The sequence below is a fragment of the Notolepis coatsorum genome, assembly GCF_963971535.1.
Source record: "Notolepis coatsorum genome assembly, chromosome: 18".
NCBI lineage: Eukaryota > Metazoa > Chordata > Actinopteri > Aulopiformes > Paralepididae > Notolepis > Notolepis coatsorum.
In genome coordinates, this window is record NC_140182.1 from 74,709,195 (window position 1) to 74,729,737 (window position 20,543).

General features: G+C 45.3%; 1 protein-coding gene across 1 annotated transcript; it reads right to left on the bottom strand.

Moving 5' to 3' along the window:
* Positions 1–113: 113 nt before the first annotated feature.
* Positions 114–6,679, bottom strand: LOC311245399 (zona pellucida sperm-binding protein 3-like; the record flags this gene model as incomplete). The annotated part of the gene is made up of 8 exons (XM_084335242.1): positions 114–178; positions 1,088–1,533; positions 2,244–2,326; positions 2,415–2,532; positions 4,168–4,345; positions 4,850–4,953; positions 5,569–5,699; positions 6,398–6,679. The coding sequence occupies 8 exons, from the start codon at positions 6,677–6,679 to the stop codon at positions 114–116; spliced, it is 1,407 nt and encodes a 468-aa protein (XP_084191368.1).
* Between the last annotated feature and the right edge of the window lie 13,864 nt (positions 6,680–20,543).

Genomic DNA, 20,543 nt, shown 5'->3' on the forward strand with positions numbered 1-20,543 from the left:
TTTATGTAGTTTTGTTTTTCATGAAATGCCCCTTTAATTAAGGATAAATAAGACAGTGACGGACCATTGGAAATATTTATTTGGATGGTAATGACAAGAGGCCGCATCTGGAGTTACTCAGCCATCCACTCTCCAATGACGATGGGACCGATGGCCACATGACCTTCCCATTCGATAACTGAGAGGGGAAGAGAGACAGTCATTTAGTACACCTAACTAGCGCCGTTATAGGTGCACAGATTTATAAAATGTGACATTTATAGTTAAAGTTAGTTCAAAGTAAAAAATATTAAGGTAAAAAATATATACTAGTATGCACTAAGGAATCAACCTTACCTATTATTACCTACTATGCCAATATGCACTCAAGTCTGTATCACTGTTTGACAAACAATGTTACTGACCCTTAACTGCCATAGTTGTACCCTTCCTGCTGATTTGTTGTACAGAACATGTAAGTCGCTTTGGATAAAAGAGTCAGCTTAATGACTAAATGTAAATGTTGGTGTAAATTAGTTTGACTATGGCCACCAGTGATGTCATCGGGACACCTTATCAAGGTTGTAGAATTATAATTAATTATAAGAATCCTTATGTTGGGTTAATTACAGCTCCATGAAATGATAAGGTAGCAGTCCCTATAAGACAAGGTATTGCTATTTTTTCATCCACATAATTTCATCAAGCTGTAATTAACACAACACAAGGATTCAATGTCCTCGATCACATCACTGGTGGCCATATTCACACTCACTTACTCTCAATAACCATCAAACTAAACAAACTGTTTTTGGATGTGCGCAAGATTGTGCGCAAAATAAAATCAGCATTGTTTTAAATTTTTTTTGAAGTGTCCCTTTAATTTCTTTTTTTAATTTCACCCAAAGAAAAAGACAATGCAGATTTTAATGTAGTTCAGCTCTATGATAAGAAATCAAGGTCTTTATTTTTGGAGGGAGGGTACAAACGATATGACATTGTAAAAGCTTACTTCTGGTGGGATAGCATATCCACATATACATCGAACATACCTTGTGGTTGACCTTTAGCGGACACATCACGGCGATTCCTTCCATATCCAGTATACCCATAACCAGGCTGCTCCGGAGGGCTGTAGCCACCGGACTGCGGTACATTCTTTTCGCTACCGCTAGTACGGCGGGGAGGCTCGCGTACTGGTGGAGGGTTGTATCCACCGGACTGCGGGCGGGGAGGCTCGCGTACTGGTGGAGGGCTGTATCCACCGGACTGCGGTACATTCTTTTTGGTACCGCTAGTACGGCGGGGAGGCTGCCGTGGAGGTCTGTATCCACCGGACTGCGGTACATTCTTTTTGGTACCGCTAGTACGGCGGGGAGGCTCGCGTGCTGGTGGAGGGCTGTATCCACCGGACTGCGGTACATTTTTGGCACCACCGCCGCCGCCGCCACCACCACCACCACCGCCGCCGCCGCCACCACCACCGCCGCCACCGCCAGGTTCAGTAGACATGCCACCGCAGGAATCACAAACTCCATGGCTTCCACTCGCCTCCTTCCACCTGGGGGGGGGGGGGGGGGTTGTAACAGTCACTTAATGTGCCCATTATATTTTTGTGTTATTAGTTAGTTGCAGTGCCACGTTTGGTCACCAAGTGGCACTCCATTGTTTGTACCTGCAACAGGTTTAACTTGAGCCAGTGACTCACTTCACTTCCTGTCCGGTAGTTATCTAGTAACGATGTGTGGCTAGAGTCTGTGAAGCCATTATTTGATCTACATTGAATTAATATAAAACAACCTCCGATTAGCCACTTGCTAAGCTATCCTGGTGCGGTTATTTTCATGTTGACATCACACAGCCAGACACGTTACAGGTTATAGAGCCAGCGTGTGAAGAAGGATCCTCCAAATACAGTTTCACATAAAAAAAAAAGTGCTGTAAGACAGAAATAAAAACTAGTTTTAAGTTTTCAAATATGTGCTTGAAACAAGTAAAATAATCGAGCAGTGAAGTAAGCAAATTTGGCTTTGAAAGATTTCTTGAAATAAGTAAAAAATATCTAGGGTTCTCTCTCCTGATTGGATAAAGTGGGAAAGAGATACCAGAAAATTTATTTTGTGTTTACCGCAGATTGGAGGGACTGAGAGACCCATATTACTGACTAGACACTATATCAGTGATGGCTGTCGTAATGTAGAGCTATTTAACACTTATTCCAACAAAAGAAATACCACTTACTGTTAATATGCACACACACTTACCCAGCTATATAGGAACAGGCTCTGTGTTCTTCATCGATGTTGAAAGTGGCACTGGTTGCTTTCAGGTGACAGGTAATGTAGAGCTATTGGGACAAGGCAGATTGTTGTTCATTGAAGTGATATTGCGGTTTGATGCAGAGGAGGAAACTAGACAGTGCTGGAAGTCCTTACCTCGCCACTCTCACTATTCTGGAACCTGAAGGCCTCCAACTGAAACTGGAGCTTATTGTCAATGGTACGATCCATGAATTGGGAGGTGGAGCCTGTTATCTGAGCATCAACCAGACAGCTGTGGAGAAAAAAACATCAGTAAGCAACTATTAGGAATGTCTGATCAGAGTGTGTCTGACTCCCACCTAAACTGCACACACTACAACGTATAACACGCCGGTTAGGGTACCTTATGCATACTGCACCCGTGTATACTTTTTACTCGTAGTATATATTTAGATTCTAGTGTTTATTGTAACCTTATCGTAATGTACAATATAACTGATGGGGCATACAGACCCTCATCTGCACCTTTTGGTTATTTATATTGTTTACACTGCCTATTTTTACTTTCTACTGTACTATAATTTTATTGCCTGTATTTATGTATTCTACCATTACCCTGCCCACACCTGTACCTCACCTCCCCCTCATGGTGCTACGATGCCCAAATTTCCTCAAGGGGGATCAATAAAGAATATTGATCCCCTTTGAACCAAACCACTATTTAAACAACTGCAACTACTCACAATTTATGAGGTCAACAAGTACCAAACAGGTGTTCTTATGTATAAAGTAATTACTAGTCTTCCTTCATATTTACCCAACTTCTTTCAAAGTTATTTTGAGTTCAATTCTCATCACGCACATCTCACAAGAAATAATGACTTGCGCATTCCTTTCTGTAGGACCTCTGTTGCCAAATTCTCATTTGTCTATCAAGGTGCAGTGATGTGGAATGAATACAAAATCTAACAGAAACATATTCCATTTTAAATAAATTTAAAAGCAAGCTTAAAAAAGAACTACAGATCCTGTAGTCTTTAGTATCCATGTGTATTTGTGAGTAGTCTTTTTATTTCAACATTATAATTGTTGTATAATGCTGTATTGTATGTATCTGTGTATGAGAGAGGGATATGCGCATGTGTTTGTGCATAATGTGTGTGGGGGGGGGGGGGTGTTCTGTGTAGTTATCCTATATAGGTTTAAGAGGGAAGTTCGCTTATAAGCCCTTGGGCTTTTTGACCTTTCCTGCACATTTTAACTGTTCTTTTATTCCAGAATGTATGTTTGTAAGTGCAAATAACAATAAACAAATAAAAGGAATATCTTATCTCTTTTGTTGTCGCAAAGGTTTCAGCATTCCAAACATCAGTCACTTGTGCACCTACCTCAAGCTCCGCCCTCTTCCCTTGACCCTCGACTCACAACCGTTTCTTTCCTCAGACGCAAACCGTTGCGATTGGAGGATCGAGAAAGGGGAGGCGGGGTTTGATCAGGTAAATTGTTTTGCACACAGTCACTCTTTAGTGGCTACATTATGAGTCATCACCGATTTAGGGAGAAGTTTGAATATTCATTCATTCAAACCTTTATTTATTCTCAAAAGGACAATTGATTTTCAATGTCATCGAGACATACATTTCAATACATACATTTTTACAATATAATAATAAATAAATATGAACCATCTATATAACACTTTTCATACATGGACCGCAGTCTAGTGCCCCACAGCAATTAGTATAAAAATGCATAAAATCAGCATATAGTTGACGGAATCAAAAACAATGCATAAATTGCAGACAGAATAGGTATAAAAGACAGTACATAAAATAAAATAAGTACAATGTTGCTCGAAGGCATGTGAACCCCCCTGAAACAGCCAGTCCCCCAAACATCAATCCCCACCATTAACATTTTGACATACCCATGGTTCTGAATGAAGCGATACTGGGGACTGGAATTCACATCAGCGGTTGCGGTTGCCACGCAGCTGTCCACATACACACGCAGGGGCACGTGGCTGTACTGGATAACTGTGGCCTCGATGTTAATCATCTGCCCCAAAAGATACTGGTTGACTGGTCTCTCAAGTTGCCAGTTTTCTGTGCCAAGAAATTGTGAAATGATTCTTCATTAAACCAGCCAAATACAATAGCATTGTTTTGAAATGTCCTTAAAAAAGGAGCTGCCAGTGTTTTTGGGGGGTTGGGGGGGGGTGGTCTACATGTTAAAAGAACAGCCATCACTGATAGTGTCCGGCCATGAACATGAGTCTCCCAGTCCCTCTGCTCTGCAGTAAACACAAAATACATATCCAGTTCCCACTTTATCAGATTGCAAAAATATGAAATAAAAACTAGTTTTAAGCAAATATGTGATTGAAACAAGTAGAAAATAATCTGCCAGTGCAGTAAGCAAGTACAAATATTTAGGGTTCTCTCTCCTGATTGGATAATGTGGGAACAGGATACCAGAACATGTATTTTGTGTTTACTGCAGAGCGGAGGGACTGGGAGACCCATGTTAATGACCAGACACTATCAGTGATGGATGTCTGAATGTAGAGCTACTTAACACTTTAACAAAAATGTAATTCTTTCACCCACCTCTCATGAGTCTCAGGGTGAAATACAGGAACTGCTGAGCCACCTTGGTAGCAGAAAACGGTGTCCAGGTTGGGATGAGCGGCAGACTGCTCACATTTGCCTGCCTAAAGTGAGAAACACTTTGTTACCATTCCAAAAAAATCACTCCTTAAAATAGTGGTTCCCAAACTTTTCAAATCAGGCCCCACTTGTGGTAGTTGGAAATATTTTCGAGCCCCACCTAACCTGGTCCCCACCTAGAATAAATGTTAGGTAATTTCCTCTACTACTAACAAGACTAGATTAACACAAGACACAATTATAGTTTTATATTTTATTTGAAAATGAACAAAAGCTTGGCAAATTAGTGTGCCACTGAAATAATTTAAAATGTAGTTGTAGGCCTACAGTAGGATAGGAGATTTCTTCTCCTTCAAATTATAATAATGTGCCCTAATAATTTGCCACCTTTTGGTGGCAAAACGTATTTAGGCTTCTGAATGTGCCCTGTATAAAGAATAACACCGGACAGTCATTTCATTTTTGTTGACATTGGCCTTTTATCCGTTTTGGTAGGCTAAATTAATATTACCTGCACTTTGGGAACCACTGCCTTAAAGCAACAGACATTTTCAATTTGTTTTGGTAAACCTTACTTACTGGCTCCCGTTTCCACGGAATCCAATGACATTTTTAGTTAGTCTGGCCATTACCTGTCATTGACGCTCTAGTCTACACACCTGGGGTAGTAACATTCCACAGTCACCGCAGCGCCGGTAGTCCTTACCACGGGGGAGTCCCCCCTCTGTTGCGGTTCATAGTACAGGACAAAAGTGTAGGTGAGGTAAGGGACGAGGTCGTGCACAGTCATCTGGCGAGGACATAAACAGGAGCACGTGAGGAGTGGCACAGTAGCACAACACTTCAAAACATTTACCCCGGATTTGTTCAAATCACAGTAGGAATGAGCATTGTAAGATAGTTTTGCATGGTCTGCCGATACAGAAATGAGTTGTGTTGGAACACAATTTTGCGTTACAAGGACAACCATGTTACAGCAGAGAGACAGGACATCACATCAGACACCCATGTTACTGTTACAGCAGAGACAGACAGGACATCACATCACACACCAATGTTACTGTTACAGCAGAGACAGACATACTGGACATCAAATAGACAACCATGGATGTTACAGGCTAGCAGAGACAGACGGATAAACAACCCCTTCTTTCCCTCCCAACTAATGTCATTAATTTGATGTGGCACAGTCCCAAAAGTCCAAGGTTATTTTGTATTGCACAGAAGTTACTTTAACACACAATATTGTATCCATTACTAAAGATTTGCACTACATCCCTATACCGCATTTTGCATTATGGTTGCATTTTGTACATTGTATATTGTTGCCCTTATTCTTTTTTTTTTTTTTTTTTTTTTTTTACTGTGAAGCACAATCTCAGAGGGCGCCCCCAGAACCAAGCATTTCACTGTAATGCACCTTATATGTGACTAAACAAAACTTGAAAACACTTAACAGTAGGAATGAGCCTCGGCCTCCATGCATACCTGCGATTGGCTGCCACATCCTTGCAAATCAGATTCAAAGATCAACACCTGAGCACCTTGGTCCTCCCCGACGGCCGCGCAGGTTCCCAGCCTGAGGTCATTGCCATCGATGAGTTTGCCATCGCCAAAAAAGTTCTTCTGTACCTCCACGTGGGCCATGTCCTCCCTGCACTCCACGGCCACTGGGGTGGCGGTGACAGGTGAGCTCAGTTGAAACGGCACGTTGGGCGTGGGCTCGGCCGTGGGGTCCACGGGGTAGGTCCAGGTGAGCGGGATCTCCATGACCTGGTGGGATTGCTGGACAACTGATGGATCTTGGCTGTATTGGGTTTCCACTGATGGATTTTGGCTGTATTGTTGCCCGTCACACAAGAAGCAGCCGAGCGCGGCCACTGCCACGAGACGAACAGCGGTCCACTCCATCACCACAACAAGTGCAGGGTTCACCTGGCGTTGTGAAGACGTTTGTCAAACGTGGGGCTCACTTTTATAACGTTGGGAGTGTTTATGGTCCCGCCCCTTGTGTTTGAGGAGCATAGACATTAGCCAATGAAACGAGTCGACTGCGGTTGTACATCAGGAGTTGTGACAGACTGACAGTAATATAAAACGACTACATCTTTGAGGAGTGACCTCCATAAACAAATAAAATCCCCCAAATGATTGTGTTTTACCTCCCCTCCCCCATGCTGCTATGATGTGTACACGTGTTGTCACGTAGGCTATCTACTCCAGTTGGAAACAGTTGGAACTGTTCGTTCGTTCACAAAAGGTTATCTAGTCCCGGCTTGAGTGAGGTCTTTGTGCCCCAAATGGGCCACGTCAAACTATTAATTTAGCCAATGTACATACAGCAGGATGTATTTAGACCAGCACTGTCTGACTAAAATCAATGGTCAGATGTGTGTTTATTATACATAATGTGAACACACTGCTTTCATATAGTAGTCAAAAAGTTATTCAGTGGTAGGGGTAAAATCCAGAATTTCCCCAAGGGGATCAATATCTCTTATCTTATCTAATAGAAGGGGGGGAAAACTCCTCTATGAAGTTTTCTCATTATTATATTACTTATTTGTTCATCTCAACAATATATTCATATAGATATTTAAATTTTAAAAAACTATCATCCCAAGTAAAACAACACAGGATACAGCCTCAGAGAGGGAGATGCATGTGTTACTGAATCCTAGGTGTTGTGTATTGTTGACAGGGCTACCCTTGGGGAGCATCATTTATGTGTAGTCCACAAAGGAAGGCAAAACCACCAGTGTAGGTTAAATACATTCCTCAAAGACATGAGGAAATAATACATTGATAAATATATTGTTTCAACAAACACACACACACACACAAAACAAATTGTACAAGATATCAGTGTTTAAAACAATATTACAGTGGCCTGTATGGTGATTTGCACCTTTGGTAAAATGATAAGACGTATATGCTTTAATGGGACTTCTATTTGCCAAAAAAGTTACAAAGACTCGCCAACGTTTGTCAAAAAGCTATCTATTTATTATTATGTATTATTTATTAAACACTTTTCAAAGCTTGAAACTCGAATAGGCTTCAAGTTGACATAGTGCGTTAGAGACCAAGCCTGTAGCACAGCTTTAGACAACGGAGTGGAACTTGTCCATACAAGAAGGTGAGGCTTTCATATAAGCCACCACATTAAAGTGACTGATTTATTAAAAATAAAACTTTTGGTGATGTATCGGTATCAGCCAAACCATTTAGGACTTCTGTACCCTTTTACGTAACCTGCTCATGTTGACCCGAACAGTGAAAGGTCACAATGACCCCTTCAAGGTTCCCATCTTGTTCAAACAAGTTTGACATTTTGCCAGTGACCGTTTCAGTTGCATTTAATGCCGGCCACATTGTTTGTCAACACGGCAAATTACTACATGATCATAATAAGTTTGCCATCTTGATTTCTACAAACACACACCTGTGTATCGTAATAACTCGGCCCTACAAAAATGAGTAACATCAGTTATTATAGTGTGCCTCTGTAGGGCAGTACTGATATTGTTTATTATCATTGGTACATACATACACAAGTAGGGATTACAGATGTAGTGGTATACATACACAAGTAGAGGGATTACAGGTGTAGTGGTATACACACACAAGTAGAGGGATTACAGATGTAGTGGTATACATACACAAGTAGAGGGATTACAGATGTAGTGGTATGCATACACAAGTAGAGGGATTACAGATGTAGTGGTATACATACACAAGTAGAGGGATTACAGATGTAGTGGTATGCATACACAAGTAGAGATTACAGATGTAGTGGTATACATACACAACATACACAAGTAGGGGGATTACAGATGTAGTGGTATACATACACAAGTAGAGGGATTACAGATGTAGTGGTATGCATACACAAGTAGAGGGATTACAGATGTAGTGGTATACATACACAAATAGAGATTACAGATGTAGTGGTATACATACACAAGTAGAGGGATTACAGATGTAGTGGTATACATACACAAGTAGAGGGATTACAGATGTAGTGGTATACATACACAAATAGAGGGATTACAGATGTAGTGGTATACATACACAAGTAGAGGGATTACAGATGTAGTGGTATACAGTAGGGATTACAGATGTAGTGGTATACAGTAGGGATTACAGATGTAGTGGTATACATACACAAGTAGGGGGATTACAGATGTAGTGGTATACATACACAAGTAGAGGGTACTCTGCTGTACAAAGACAAAAGGCAGTAACATGCGTTTTGCTTTTGTAGGGCAAAACCGAAGGTTTCATCCAAATAAACGTTCATATTAAACCCTTTTAAACCTGAATGAATGAAAACTTTATTTAACAGATTGCAGAATGGGTACAATACAGTACGGCTCAATACACACAATTGTTAAGGGGATGCAGACCAGAGAAAGACGTTTGTCTTGTTTACATCAGGGTCCCCCATTTTCAATCATATAGTGACAAATGACATACATGACATCATGACATTTATGACATAGGAACATACATGACATACAGGTATATAGTACTGTTACATTTGTGACATATATGATATGCAAATATACAGTACTGTTACCCAGAGATCCTAACAGAAAATATATACATATGATGGGGAGGAGACTGTCTATTAGGTGGGGGGGGGTTAGACATTTACGGTGGCCAGTTTCAAATTGCAGCCTCCCGTAGGTGCTCTTTAAGAGCAGTTTTGAATGTGGGTAGGGATTAATTTTTTTTTACGGCTGTGGGTAGGGCGTTCCACATTGTTGTGCATGGCATAATTGCGAAACGTGTTTAGTCCCTTGTTTGTGCCGAATCTTGGTTGCACATGATTTGTGGAACTCCCTCTGGTGTTGTGGGCGTGGTATTCACTGACCTTTGGGAAGTATTTTGACATGTACATGGGCACCCCGGTCGTATAGTGTATCTTGTAGACCAGGCCCATTGCAAGTTGCTGTACTCTGTCGTCTACTCTAAGCCATCCTAGGTTGTCAAAGTGGGCAGGGGTGAGGTGGGTTCTGGGGTTCAGGTCAAGTAGTAGTCTGACCAGTTTGTTTTGTGATGTTTGTAATTTTGTACATGGGTACCTGAGTGGTGTAGTGTATCTTGCCCTTTGCAAGTTGCTGTACTCCGTCGTCTACTCTAAGCCATCCTAGGTAGTCAAAGTGGGCAGGGGTGAGGTGGGTTTTAGGTAGGGATGCACCGATCCGACTTTTTCAGTCCCGATACCGATACCTGGGTTTGGGTATCGGCCAATACCGATCCGATACCCATTGTTCAATATTTTTTTCAAAAAAGCTTAAAAAAAAAAATATAAATCCACATTTTTATTTTATTTTATATTAAAATATATTTTGTTTTTAAGAATTGTAAAGGATAGGCGGCTGGGTGGCGCAGCGGACATTGCACTCGTCACCAACGCAAGAGACACCGGTATCGAATCCGGCTGTCAGCGTTGCCTCCGGCTTGGGCCGGCCGTCATACTGACTCAATTGGCAGAGCCGTCAGGAGGGAAGTCGATGGGTGGTAGTCTGATCGTTGTAAACAGCGACTCCTACAGATCGGTCAGGGCACCTGCACAGCAAAGACAGGAAAATGGCGGGGGCAGTGTGAGCCTCCTACACGTTACTCCTCGCCAAATGTATCGGAGGGGACATGTGATGCAAGGCTTCTATCCTCCCTACGACCGGCCAGTGGGGGGCACATGCGAGCAACGATCAGGACAGGGGAGGGAGAATTGGCACGAGAGGTAAATTGGGATGGGAGAAAAATCACAGAAAAAGGAGAAAAAGTAGATTAAAAAAAAAGAATTGTAAAGGATCACAAGTGTGTTTTTGATGTGTTGTTAACAAAGACAGAAAATAAACTTCATTCATTCAATTAATAAACTGTATGCCTTGGGGCGGCTGGGTAGCGCAGTGGACTAAGCGCCTGCCTACCACTGCAGAGACACTGGTATCGAATCCAGCTGTCAGCGGTACCTCCGGCTTGGTCGGTCGTCCATACTAACACAATTGGCAGTGTTAGCGGGTGGGAAGCCGGTGGGTTGTATCCTGGTCGTTGTAAACAGCGACTCCTACAGGTCGGTCGGGTGCCTGCTCAGCGAGGAAGGGAACTGGGGGAAGTAGTGTGATCCTCCCATGCGTTACGCTCCCCCAGTGAGAGTCCTCGCTGTCAGGTGAAAAGAAGTGGCTGGCTGACTCCACACATGTATCGGAGGAGACATGTGATAGTATCTATCAACCCTCCCTAGGCCGGCAAGTGGGGGGAAATGCATGCAATGACCAGGAAGGGAATTGGCATAACGACTAAATTGGGATGGGAGAAAAATACAGAAAAAGGGGGAGAAAAAGTAGATACAAAAATAAATAAACTGTATGCCTCACTGTCACTGTGTGGAAGAGACTGGGATCATTCTTTTGTGCAAGGCAACATCAGGCTTGACTTAAAACATTACTTTCCTAATTTAGTGAAACTAAATGTAACAAATTAACACATAGATATAAATGTACTGAATTCTTATTTCTTATTAATTTTTTTTTAAAGAATCCGATATATATATATTCTTTTTTACCGATACCCGATCCAGCAATTTTACTGATATCGGCGGCCGATACCGATACCAATATCGGATCGGTGCATCCCTAGTTTTAGGAGTAAGGTCAAGTAGTAGTCTGACCAGTTTGTTTTGTGATGTTTGTAATCTTGTTTTTAGCGCCTTTGAGGTGCTTTGGTACCATGAGGTGCAAGCATAGTCGTAGTACCCTTGAATGAGTGCTCCTGCCAGAGTCTTCAGGGTATTCTTGTTTACCAGAGAGGAGATCCGGTACAAGAATCTAGTTTATTGGTTGACTTTTTTGATTACATTGGATGCCATTTTGTCACAGGAAAGATTTGCCTCTAGGATAGAACCCAGGGCCCTCATTTATCAACAATTCTTAGAAAGTGTTCTATCTTTGTTCTTAAGCACATAATTTAGAATGTGTGTACGCACAAAAAAAACAGGATTTATCACACAGGTCGTACGCACACCTGTCTTGATAAATATCACTTTGATCCTACGCTGCAGCTCGTGCCCGGTTTTACGTATTTGCATACCAGAACCGCCCTGATTATCCATATATGGTAATGAAACACCCCCATGGGATGTGAAATAATGATATAACTGACCCGAGGGAAGCGTGTTATGGAGAAATACGAGACAAGCTGACAGACATGTACACGTACGGTGATGTCGGATATGATATCTCTTAAAGACCATATTAACTAATAAAGACCGTGCTGCATATGATTGCTAGAGGCCTCTCGGACCAACAGTGGGGGGGGGGGGGGGGGGGGGGGGGTGCGCAACAACCAGGAAAGGGGTTGGGAATTGGCATAACGACTAACAGTGGGATGGGCGAAAAATCGGAAAAAGGAGGGGGGAAAAGATAATATTAAAAAATAAAAAAAAGAATACCAACTGAAAGGACTTTGTTCCCACTAAAAACAGCACGGTAGGTTTTGTCAGTCTACAATCTCACAATGACTAACGTTAGCATACAGCTGCCTAGCCTAGCCAACTGCCTAGCCTAGCCAGCTGCCTAGCCTTAACATGGTGAAACACGTCTTGTTTTTAGTGCCTTTGAGGTGCTTTGGTACCATGAGGTGCAAGCATAGTCGTAGTACTCTTGAATGAGTGCTCCTGTTAGAGTCTTCAAGGTATTCTTGTTTACCAGAGAGGAGATCCGGTACAGGAATCTAGTTCGTTGGTTGACTTAGTTTTATTACATTGGATCCCATTTTGTCACAGAAAATATTTGCCTCTAGGATGGAACCCAGGTAGGTAATTTCATCTTTCCTTTTAAGATAAGATAAGATATTCCTTTATTGATCCCCTTGGGGAAATTCAGGCATCATAGCAGCATGGGGGAAGGGGGGGGGGGGGTACAGGTAGTGAAAACAACACGAGCAGTGTAAACAAATAGGTCAATATAATTTACTATCTAACTAACTGAAATATATATTCACAGTATTCACAGTGTCACATAAGGTGCAGTATGCATAAGGTAGTGTTATAATTGACTATCTAACTAACGTTAGGTTATGACTATAACCAAGTTCTGTTAATTAGGGGTGACACTCGGCATCACTCATGCACTCCCTCGCGTACGTGCATGCGTACTGAATAAATTCCACAAATGTACCTTTAATACCAGTATTCGTCTGACCACACCCCTCGTTAGCTTACCTTCATAAGCAGGTGTGTGGTCACCTGCTCTCCTCCTTCCCAAGCTTTCACCACAAGGTGAGGTCAAGGGCTGCAGCGGCGTCGGATGCCGAGCGTCACCCCTAATTAACAGAACTTGGTTATAGTCATAACCTAACGTTCTGTATCATTAGGGGATCAGCTCGGCATCACTCATGCACATAGGGAGGCCGAGCGGAGCCACCGGCCGACAAATACACCCCGCTGAAGGCCCCCCACAACCATCAGAACAGGGAGGGCCGAGCCCCCCCGATCCCCCCTAATGGAGGGCACCCCCCCTATTAGAGGTTTCCCGGGAGGGCGACGGACCCGACCGTGCGAAGAGGCACTCAAGCAACTCAACGCACAGGGTGAGCAGACCGTGGCTTGACCCCACGACTACACACACGCACAACCCGCATGCCACCCGGGAACGAACGGAGGGAACAACCTCGTTACTGCCCCCAGAATCACGGGGTCAAGGGTAAACCCAACCCCGTGGCAAGGCCGTAGCAGCGGAGCGCGAAGGAAGACCCAGACCCACCAAAGGGACTGGATCCCCTGGAACGGGGGCCCGGAGAAGTCCATGATGCCAGCATCAAGACCCCACCAGGTGGGCACTTAGTGACCCCACCCCCCACATCGCCAGCGTATTCGGACAAAGGCCCCTCAGCCGAGCGGGCCCTGTCCCCCCAATAGTACACCGCCTGGCACACCGACCCTGCAGAACAGGCAGTCAGCATGGCCGTAAGCACACAAAAAAGGATAACCAACGGAAGCAGGCAGCGCACCGGGGAAAAGACCAGGCAACAGGCTGTTAACCCGAGCCTGGAGACTGCGGACGAGACAGGCGCCAGAGGGGACAGCTGAACACAGCCGCCCCGGCGGAAGGGGCGCATGCTGGCGTTGTTGCATGACCAAGCCTCCATTTAAAAACCCCCACCCAGAGGGGTGGAGGCAGAGAAGGCTGACACGATTGGCAGACGTCATGAACGTGCAGGGGCACCCTCAACCGGTTAACCCTGCCCCAACACACCAGAGAACCAACCACCCAGTCGTTACCCTATGCGGTGGTTGGTCCCATAACCCCCCAGGAAAAAACTCCAAAACACACCTGCGGCACTGCCGCAGTAACCGTGTTCCAGTTTACAACAGGGTTATCCCGGGCCTACGGGTCAACGAAAACATTACTTCGGACCGGGCCCGGTGATACGGGGAGCACAGGGTCCCCCGAGGAGGTCAAAGACCACTCCAACAGGCCCCTCTTCGCCACGCGTAAGAGAAGAGCGCAATAATGGAAAACCAGCCCCAACACCCCGTACTTGGTATTCCCAGGAGGTCACCCAACCAAGTACTAACCAAGACCAACCTGCGTGGCGGCCGAGAGCCGACGAGATCGGGCGTGTACAGGTTGGCACGGCCGTAAGCCATTACGACAGCGTAGAATACAATGTACCCAACAAGGGTTCCATAGCGCTTAACCCTGCGACACCCGGACCGACCTAGCATTTTTTCCCCTGAAAAAAGCCCAAGTCCCTCAGGGTACCAAAACAGCAGATCTGCATCCCTGGCGGACAACAGGTTTAACTGATCCGGACCAGCGTGACCAGAACCAGTCCCGTGCCCTAACCACGCCGACCTGCCAACTCCAGGAGAAGGGGCAGATATGCGTGTTGATCTTAAACATAAAAAGAAGGCGCCACTCAGACGTTTCGGTGCGAACCGCGGCCGGCGGCCCACCCCCAGGGCGTGAGACCCTTCCACATATGTTCAGATCCATTCCGTTATCATCCCCTGATATGAACGAGAACCCGTCGACAACCACACAGGTCGTCGGAAGAGGAAAACCCCCATCCCAATTGCTTTATAAAAACGCTGTTTTAACCCCAAGCAACCAAGGCGCGCCAGTCAGTTACCTAATGTCCAACAGAACATCCTGAGCTAGCACTATGTGTGCGTTGGGCATATCCACATCAATAATAGGCTATTTAGACCATCTTATTGAATCCCCAAGACGCCCAGGGGAACGACAAGAGGGGCGGGATGCAACCAACTCCATGAATGAATGAATGAAAACTTTAACCAACAGATTGCAGAAAGGGTACAACACAGTACGGCTCAATACACACAATTGTTAAGGGGAGGCAAACCTGAGAAAGACGTTAGTCTTGTTTCCATCAGGGACCCCCATTTCCAATTCATATAGACACATCCAACTCTTTATAATAATAAAGAAGAAGCATCACCCGTATGAACCCAACTGCACAGCTGGGAGTAAAAAACCGTTTACATGTTTTTACATCCAGTCACTCCTTTTGTAAAAGAGTAAAGACCGGACCTTCCCAGAAACCTTCCCACATGAGTCGTAGTCATGAAAAAGACATGCCAACTGTGAGTCATGTGACCAACTGACTCAAGTTTACACATAAATCGAGCGTAGCAGACCCATAAGCCCTACGCTCTAACTCGACACCTTAACACTCTGTAACTCATGGAAGGCGTCGCCATAGCAACATCGCTATGACGGGGGAAACCCTGCACACGGCTCCTGTTTGTAATAGGAGTCGGCAGGATAACCCTCCCCCCCCTGCCAAGACGTCCTAACGGCTCGGCCCTGACTGGCTCAGCAGAATGAGATAAAATCTCCTAAACCAATCAAGTGGGAAGGAGGGGTTTATTCGACACCCCCTCACAAAAAACCCTTCTTTCCCTACACACAAAAACAACTGTAGCATTTTGAAACCTCCGGTAGAAATGCTAATGTATAGCATAAGCTAATACAATGCCCGCTACCCACAAAATGTGAACAGGATTTACAACAAAACAAGTCGCATGCGTGTGAATCCTACACCCGTTGACTATGTCATACATAGCAAAAACGCTGACCGAGAGTAACGGCTAGGCCGTGGAACGTGTGTGTACGAGTATTACTGCAACTAACACAACAGCATTGTGGGACACAAATACTTTGTTTAAGCAACGGAATACCACCAGTTTCTACCTGCATGTGGAGCGTCAGGCTAATAGAACCTCCTACGACTGAGTGTATGTTGCAGACCTTGCTTAATCTTGTAACACAACACGACTCATCTCACAACGTAAAAGTGCAGATTCATATTTACGCAACCCCACCATATGATTTGTTGAAGAAACACACAGTTTGTTTGGCCAAAAACATAGTCCCCCTTATATCGGGGAACTTTTTATTGTATATTTTGGCACAAAAACACAATCATAAAGGGGCCGGGGAGGGTGTAAAGGAGAGGGGACACAGAGGGAAAAAGTCACTCTCAGCGGCGTCTGCCACATCGCGCCGCTCGAGTCTTGCCACCCCGAGGAGCCCCGGAGGGACGGTAGGTAACTGTCTGCTGGTCTCGACGTTCCCTACCGTCTCCTCCGGTCGTGGATGGGCCGGCGGTAGCAGAAGCGCCGTCTCTTCTCCTGGCCTTCTTGGAGGGGCCAGCAGCGGCGGTAGAGGCAGTGGTAGGGACGACGGAGGCAGCTCGACGTCGTGGAAGCCTTCTGACTCCACCGGCAAGGACGGGAGGCGGAAAATGGGGTTGAAGAATGGATCTCTCCTCTCCCATCTCTCTGCACGTTGAGGTCATCAACCGCAGGGCCTTCCCGAACAGACCAGCATCGGAGAGGGTGGCCGTCAGAAGAGGGGCTCTCTTCTTCTCTGGCACACAGGCCTGCTCCAGCCAAAGATGGCGCTGGCTCAGGGTGGCCAGGGCGCGCTCTTTCCCCATGGCTATGGCCAGCACCTGGGTAAGGTGCAGGACAGCTCCTGCCGCCTGGGTGATCTGATCGCATTTTACCTCGGTCAGATCCATGCCGCCCGTCATAATCCCCGATACAAATCTAGCTAGGTGGGCGATGTTAGACGCCGCAGCCAGCGATTGTGTACCAGCGATAAATGACTGGTCACCCCAATATGCCAATCGCCTAGCCGATCTTCCATGGAGGACCGGCTTGCATAATGGCTCCCACACCACATCCGGACAGAGGAGAGCGGCCATCGGACTATCAAGCCGAGGCACGCCCTCCCTCATACCTTTGACTAACCCCGACACCCGCGTAACTGGTACGTAGGTGGGGGTAAGTCCCATGATGTGAGACACCGCCTGACCCTGACGAACATAGGTCCCCATTGAGGGGAAAAATGGGTAGACAACATCAGCCCCTCTCACCGGGTGACGCTGCCAGAGATGACCTATGAGATCGTCAGGGACAGGAGCAGGCAATGGCAGCGGCAGCGGCACGCCGTTTGCGGCGGCGGCTACCGCCATGAGCTTGGGAAACAAAGCCTGCAGTTCCCCCTGCAGACCTTCCTCCACCGAACCCGCATCCCTCACATGCAGCAGGCTGCGACTGGTCAAGGAGCCACAGTCTGATGTGGCCGATAGTAGGGCATCCTGCTGATGAGGCCAAGGTGGTTCCTCGACATCTTCGAACAAGGCGTCCCGCGGAGCCATTTCTCCCCCCTCCGGTGTTTCCTGGACAGGAGGGATACTCTCCTCCACAGGACCTTCAAACAAGAATCCGTCCGACTCTTCCATGAAGTCCTCAGTTTCCATTGAAAATCCAGAGCCGGACGCATCCTCTCTGGTCTCCAGCAAGTCCCCAAACCCAGGCCGTTCGCGCCTGCATGCCACCATCTTGCGACGTGAACGGGCAGACGCGAAAAGTTTGCGTCGCAAATCCTCCAGCTCCAAAACAACCGCCCGTTCACCAACGGACGATTCCCTGGAACCAGAGGAACCAGAGTCGAGATCAGGCCATCGCTGGAGCGACGGCACCGACTCCTCGGCTCTTCGGAGAGGCAAACTATCCACCGGCTGTCTCCTGGGCTGGGTCGGCAACCATGAAAGTGGCAACAGCCCAGCACCAGAACGCACGACGGAGGCGGGAATGGAGAACCGCTGGTGAAGAGTAGGTCTAGCAGGTCTACTCTCCGAAGAATACATTATGACTTAGCTTTTTCTATCGAATATTTATGAGAGAAGAAAAAAACTAAGCACAATGTAAACTCGTCACAACTCTTTTCAACTTTAACAACACGTCAAGTGGGGTACTACCGAGGCACTTCCTTGTGGTGAAAGCGAGAAGGAGGAGAGCAGGTGACCACACACCTGCTTATGAAGGTAAGCTAACGAGGGGTGTGGTCAGACAAATACTGGTATTAAAGGTACATTTGTGGAATTTATTCAGTGCGCGTGCACGTACGCGAGGGAGTGCATGAGTGATGCCGAGCGGATCCCCTAATGATACAGAACTGAAATATACATTATTCATTATTCACAGTATCACAGTATCCACATAAGGTGCAGTATGCATAAGGTAGTGTTATTGTCCTACTTGGGTTCCTATTAGTTCTAGGTCGATGTCTGGCAGCAGTCCCTGCCCACTGTTGTGGAGCCTGATGGCCGCTGGTATGAAGGACTGTCCGAGGCGGTTAGTTGAGTGTCGGGGGGGTATGAGTCTGTGGCTTCCTTGTCACCTTCACCTAATATGTTTTGATCTGGTCAGGTGCGCTGTCACCTAATATGTTTTAATCTGGTCAGGTGCGCTGTCACCTAATATGTTTTGATCTGGTCAGGTGCGCTGTCACCTAATATGTTTTGATCTGGTGAGGTGCGCTGTCACCTAATATGTTTTGATCTGGTCAGGTGCGCTGTCACCTAATATGTTTTGATCTGGTCAGGTGCGCTGTCACCTAATATGTTTTGATCTGGTCAGGTGAGCTGTCACCTAATATGTTTTGATCTGTGTCTGGTTAGGTGTGCCGTCACGCGTCACCTAATATGTTTTCATCTGTCTGGTCAGGTGTGCCGTCACCGAATATGTAATTTTTCGGCATCTGTGTCTGGTCAGGTGCGCCGTCACCTAATGTTAATATGTTTTCATCTGTGTCCACTGACCACTGACACACACAGTGGGGGATGTTTTAAAAATATAATTTAATATATAATATAATATAATATAATAATTTGTGCTTCACAAAGAAATTTGGTCAGCAGCCGCCACTGTCTCACATAATAAATTAACTCATCAGTTAAAGTTAGATTGATTTAGAAAATCGACAATCTGGCAAAAGCATACATTTCTTAACTCAATGGGTTATTTTTAATGTGTCTGGCACCACATTTTTCCAAGTGGATTGGTTCCAGGTACAAACTTTGTCAGTGCTGTGAAGCCTTGGGTCACAGCAACTTTTACCTTGTAAAGTAGTCCTGCTGTATGACTGCAGCATTTCCCTCTGTTGGCCATACAGTCACAGTTAACACAACATTATGATGGTTATTTATGGTCTGCGAGTATCGGACAGGTCCTTTTAGAATGATGTGTTCAACATTATCTGGCAGAGTGTGCAATATTTGGCCAACCCATCCAGAGCTCAGATCATTTTGACCCTCTATGAGAGACCTGTAGTTGGCATTTTGTTGCTCATCACAAGCCAGGCGATTAAGGAAATAATCGTGAATACCTAGAAGAAAAAAAACATTCGTATTAGTAAAATGTTTTACTAATGTAACTGGTCACGTTAGCATATTAGCTAGCTACACAAAGGTTACTTCATCACGTGAAATGCAGCTGATTAAGTGGTAATTTTTTTTCTCTTTCTGGCTATTGACAACCGATGTCTAAATAATAATGTAACCAGCAACGCGGGAAGGGGGGGTGCTGAGGGTGGTGCAGCATCCCCACCTGTTGGCAGGGAGTTGTAACTGCATGGTCAAAATGTTGACAAATGAAATCAATAAAAAACTTTTCTTTTTTGAGTTAGGATTTACTGTAAGCAGTCTAAAACATGGTTGTTTTTTAAATGATTGAAATCCACCCTCTGTTTTTTTTTATGATATTTTCTGTGTATCTGATTCTGACCTGATGCACAAACACAGCGCACACACATCGCGTGACGTGGATTGGGCGCGAACAGTGGTGCGTTATTGAAATCATCTGGGGTTGCACGCACCTAATGGCGCCACGTGCACGCGCGCTCCCGGCGCGTACGCGCGCTCCCGCGAATGCGCATTTAATGTCCCCTCGCTTGAGCACAGACTAAAGACAGTGCCTAATTGCCTCTACGAATGGTATGTAACACATGTCATTCACAACAAGTTAGGTGTGAATATATCTGAGAACGTATTTAACACACCTGGGCCCTGTTCCCCGTACCTGGTTCAACTAAGTCGATCAAGAGTCACATTATCCAGATTCAGTTAACCCGATGTTTGAAGCCGGGATTTTCCTGTTCCTCGAAGGTGGATTCAGTCTCGTTAACTCAAGCCAGACTTGAGACCCAGGATAAGTGCGCACGGCCGCTTCATTTGAAAAGCCAGCCGGCATTGATTGATTAATTGATTTAAAACTTTATTAACATATTGCAGTACGGCTCAATCG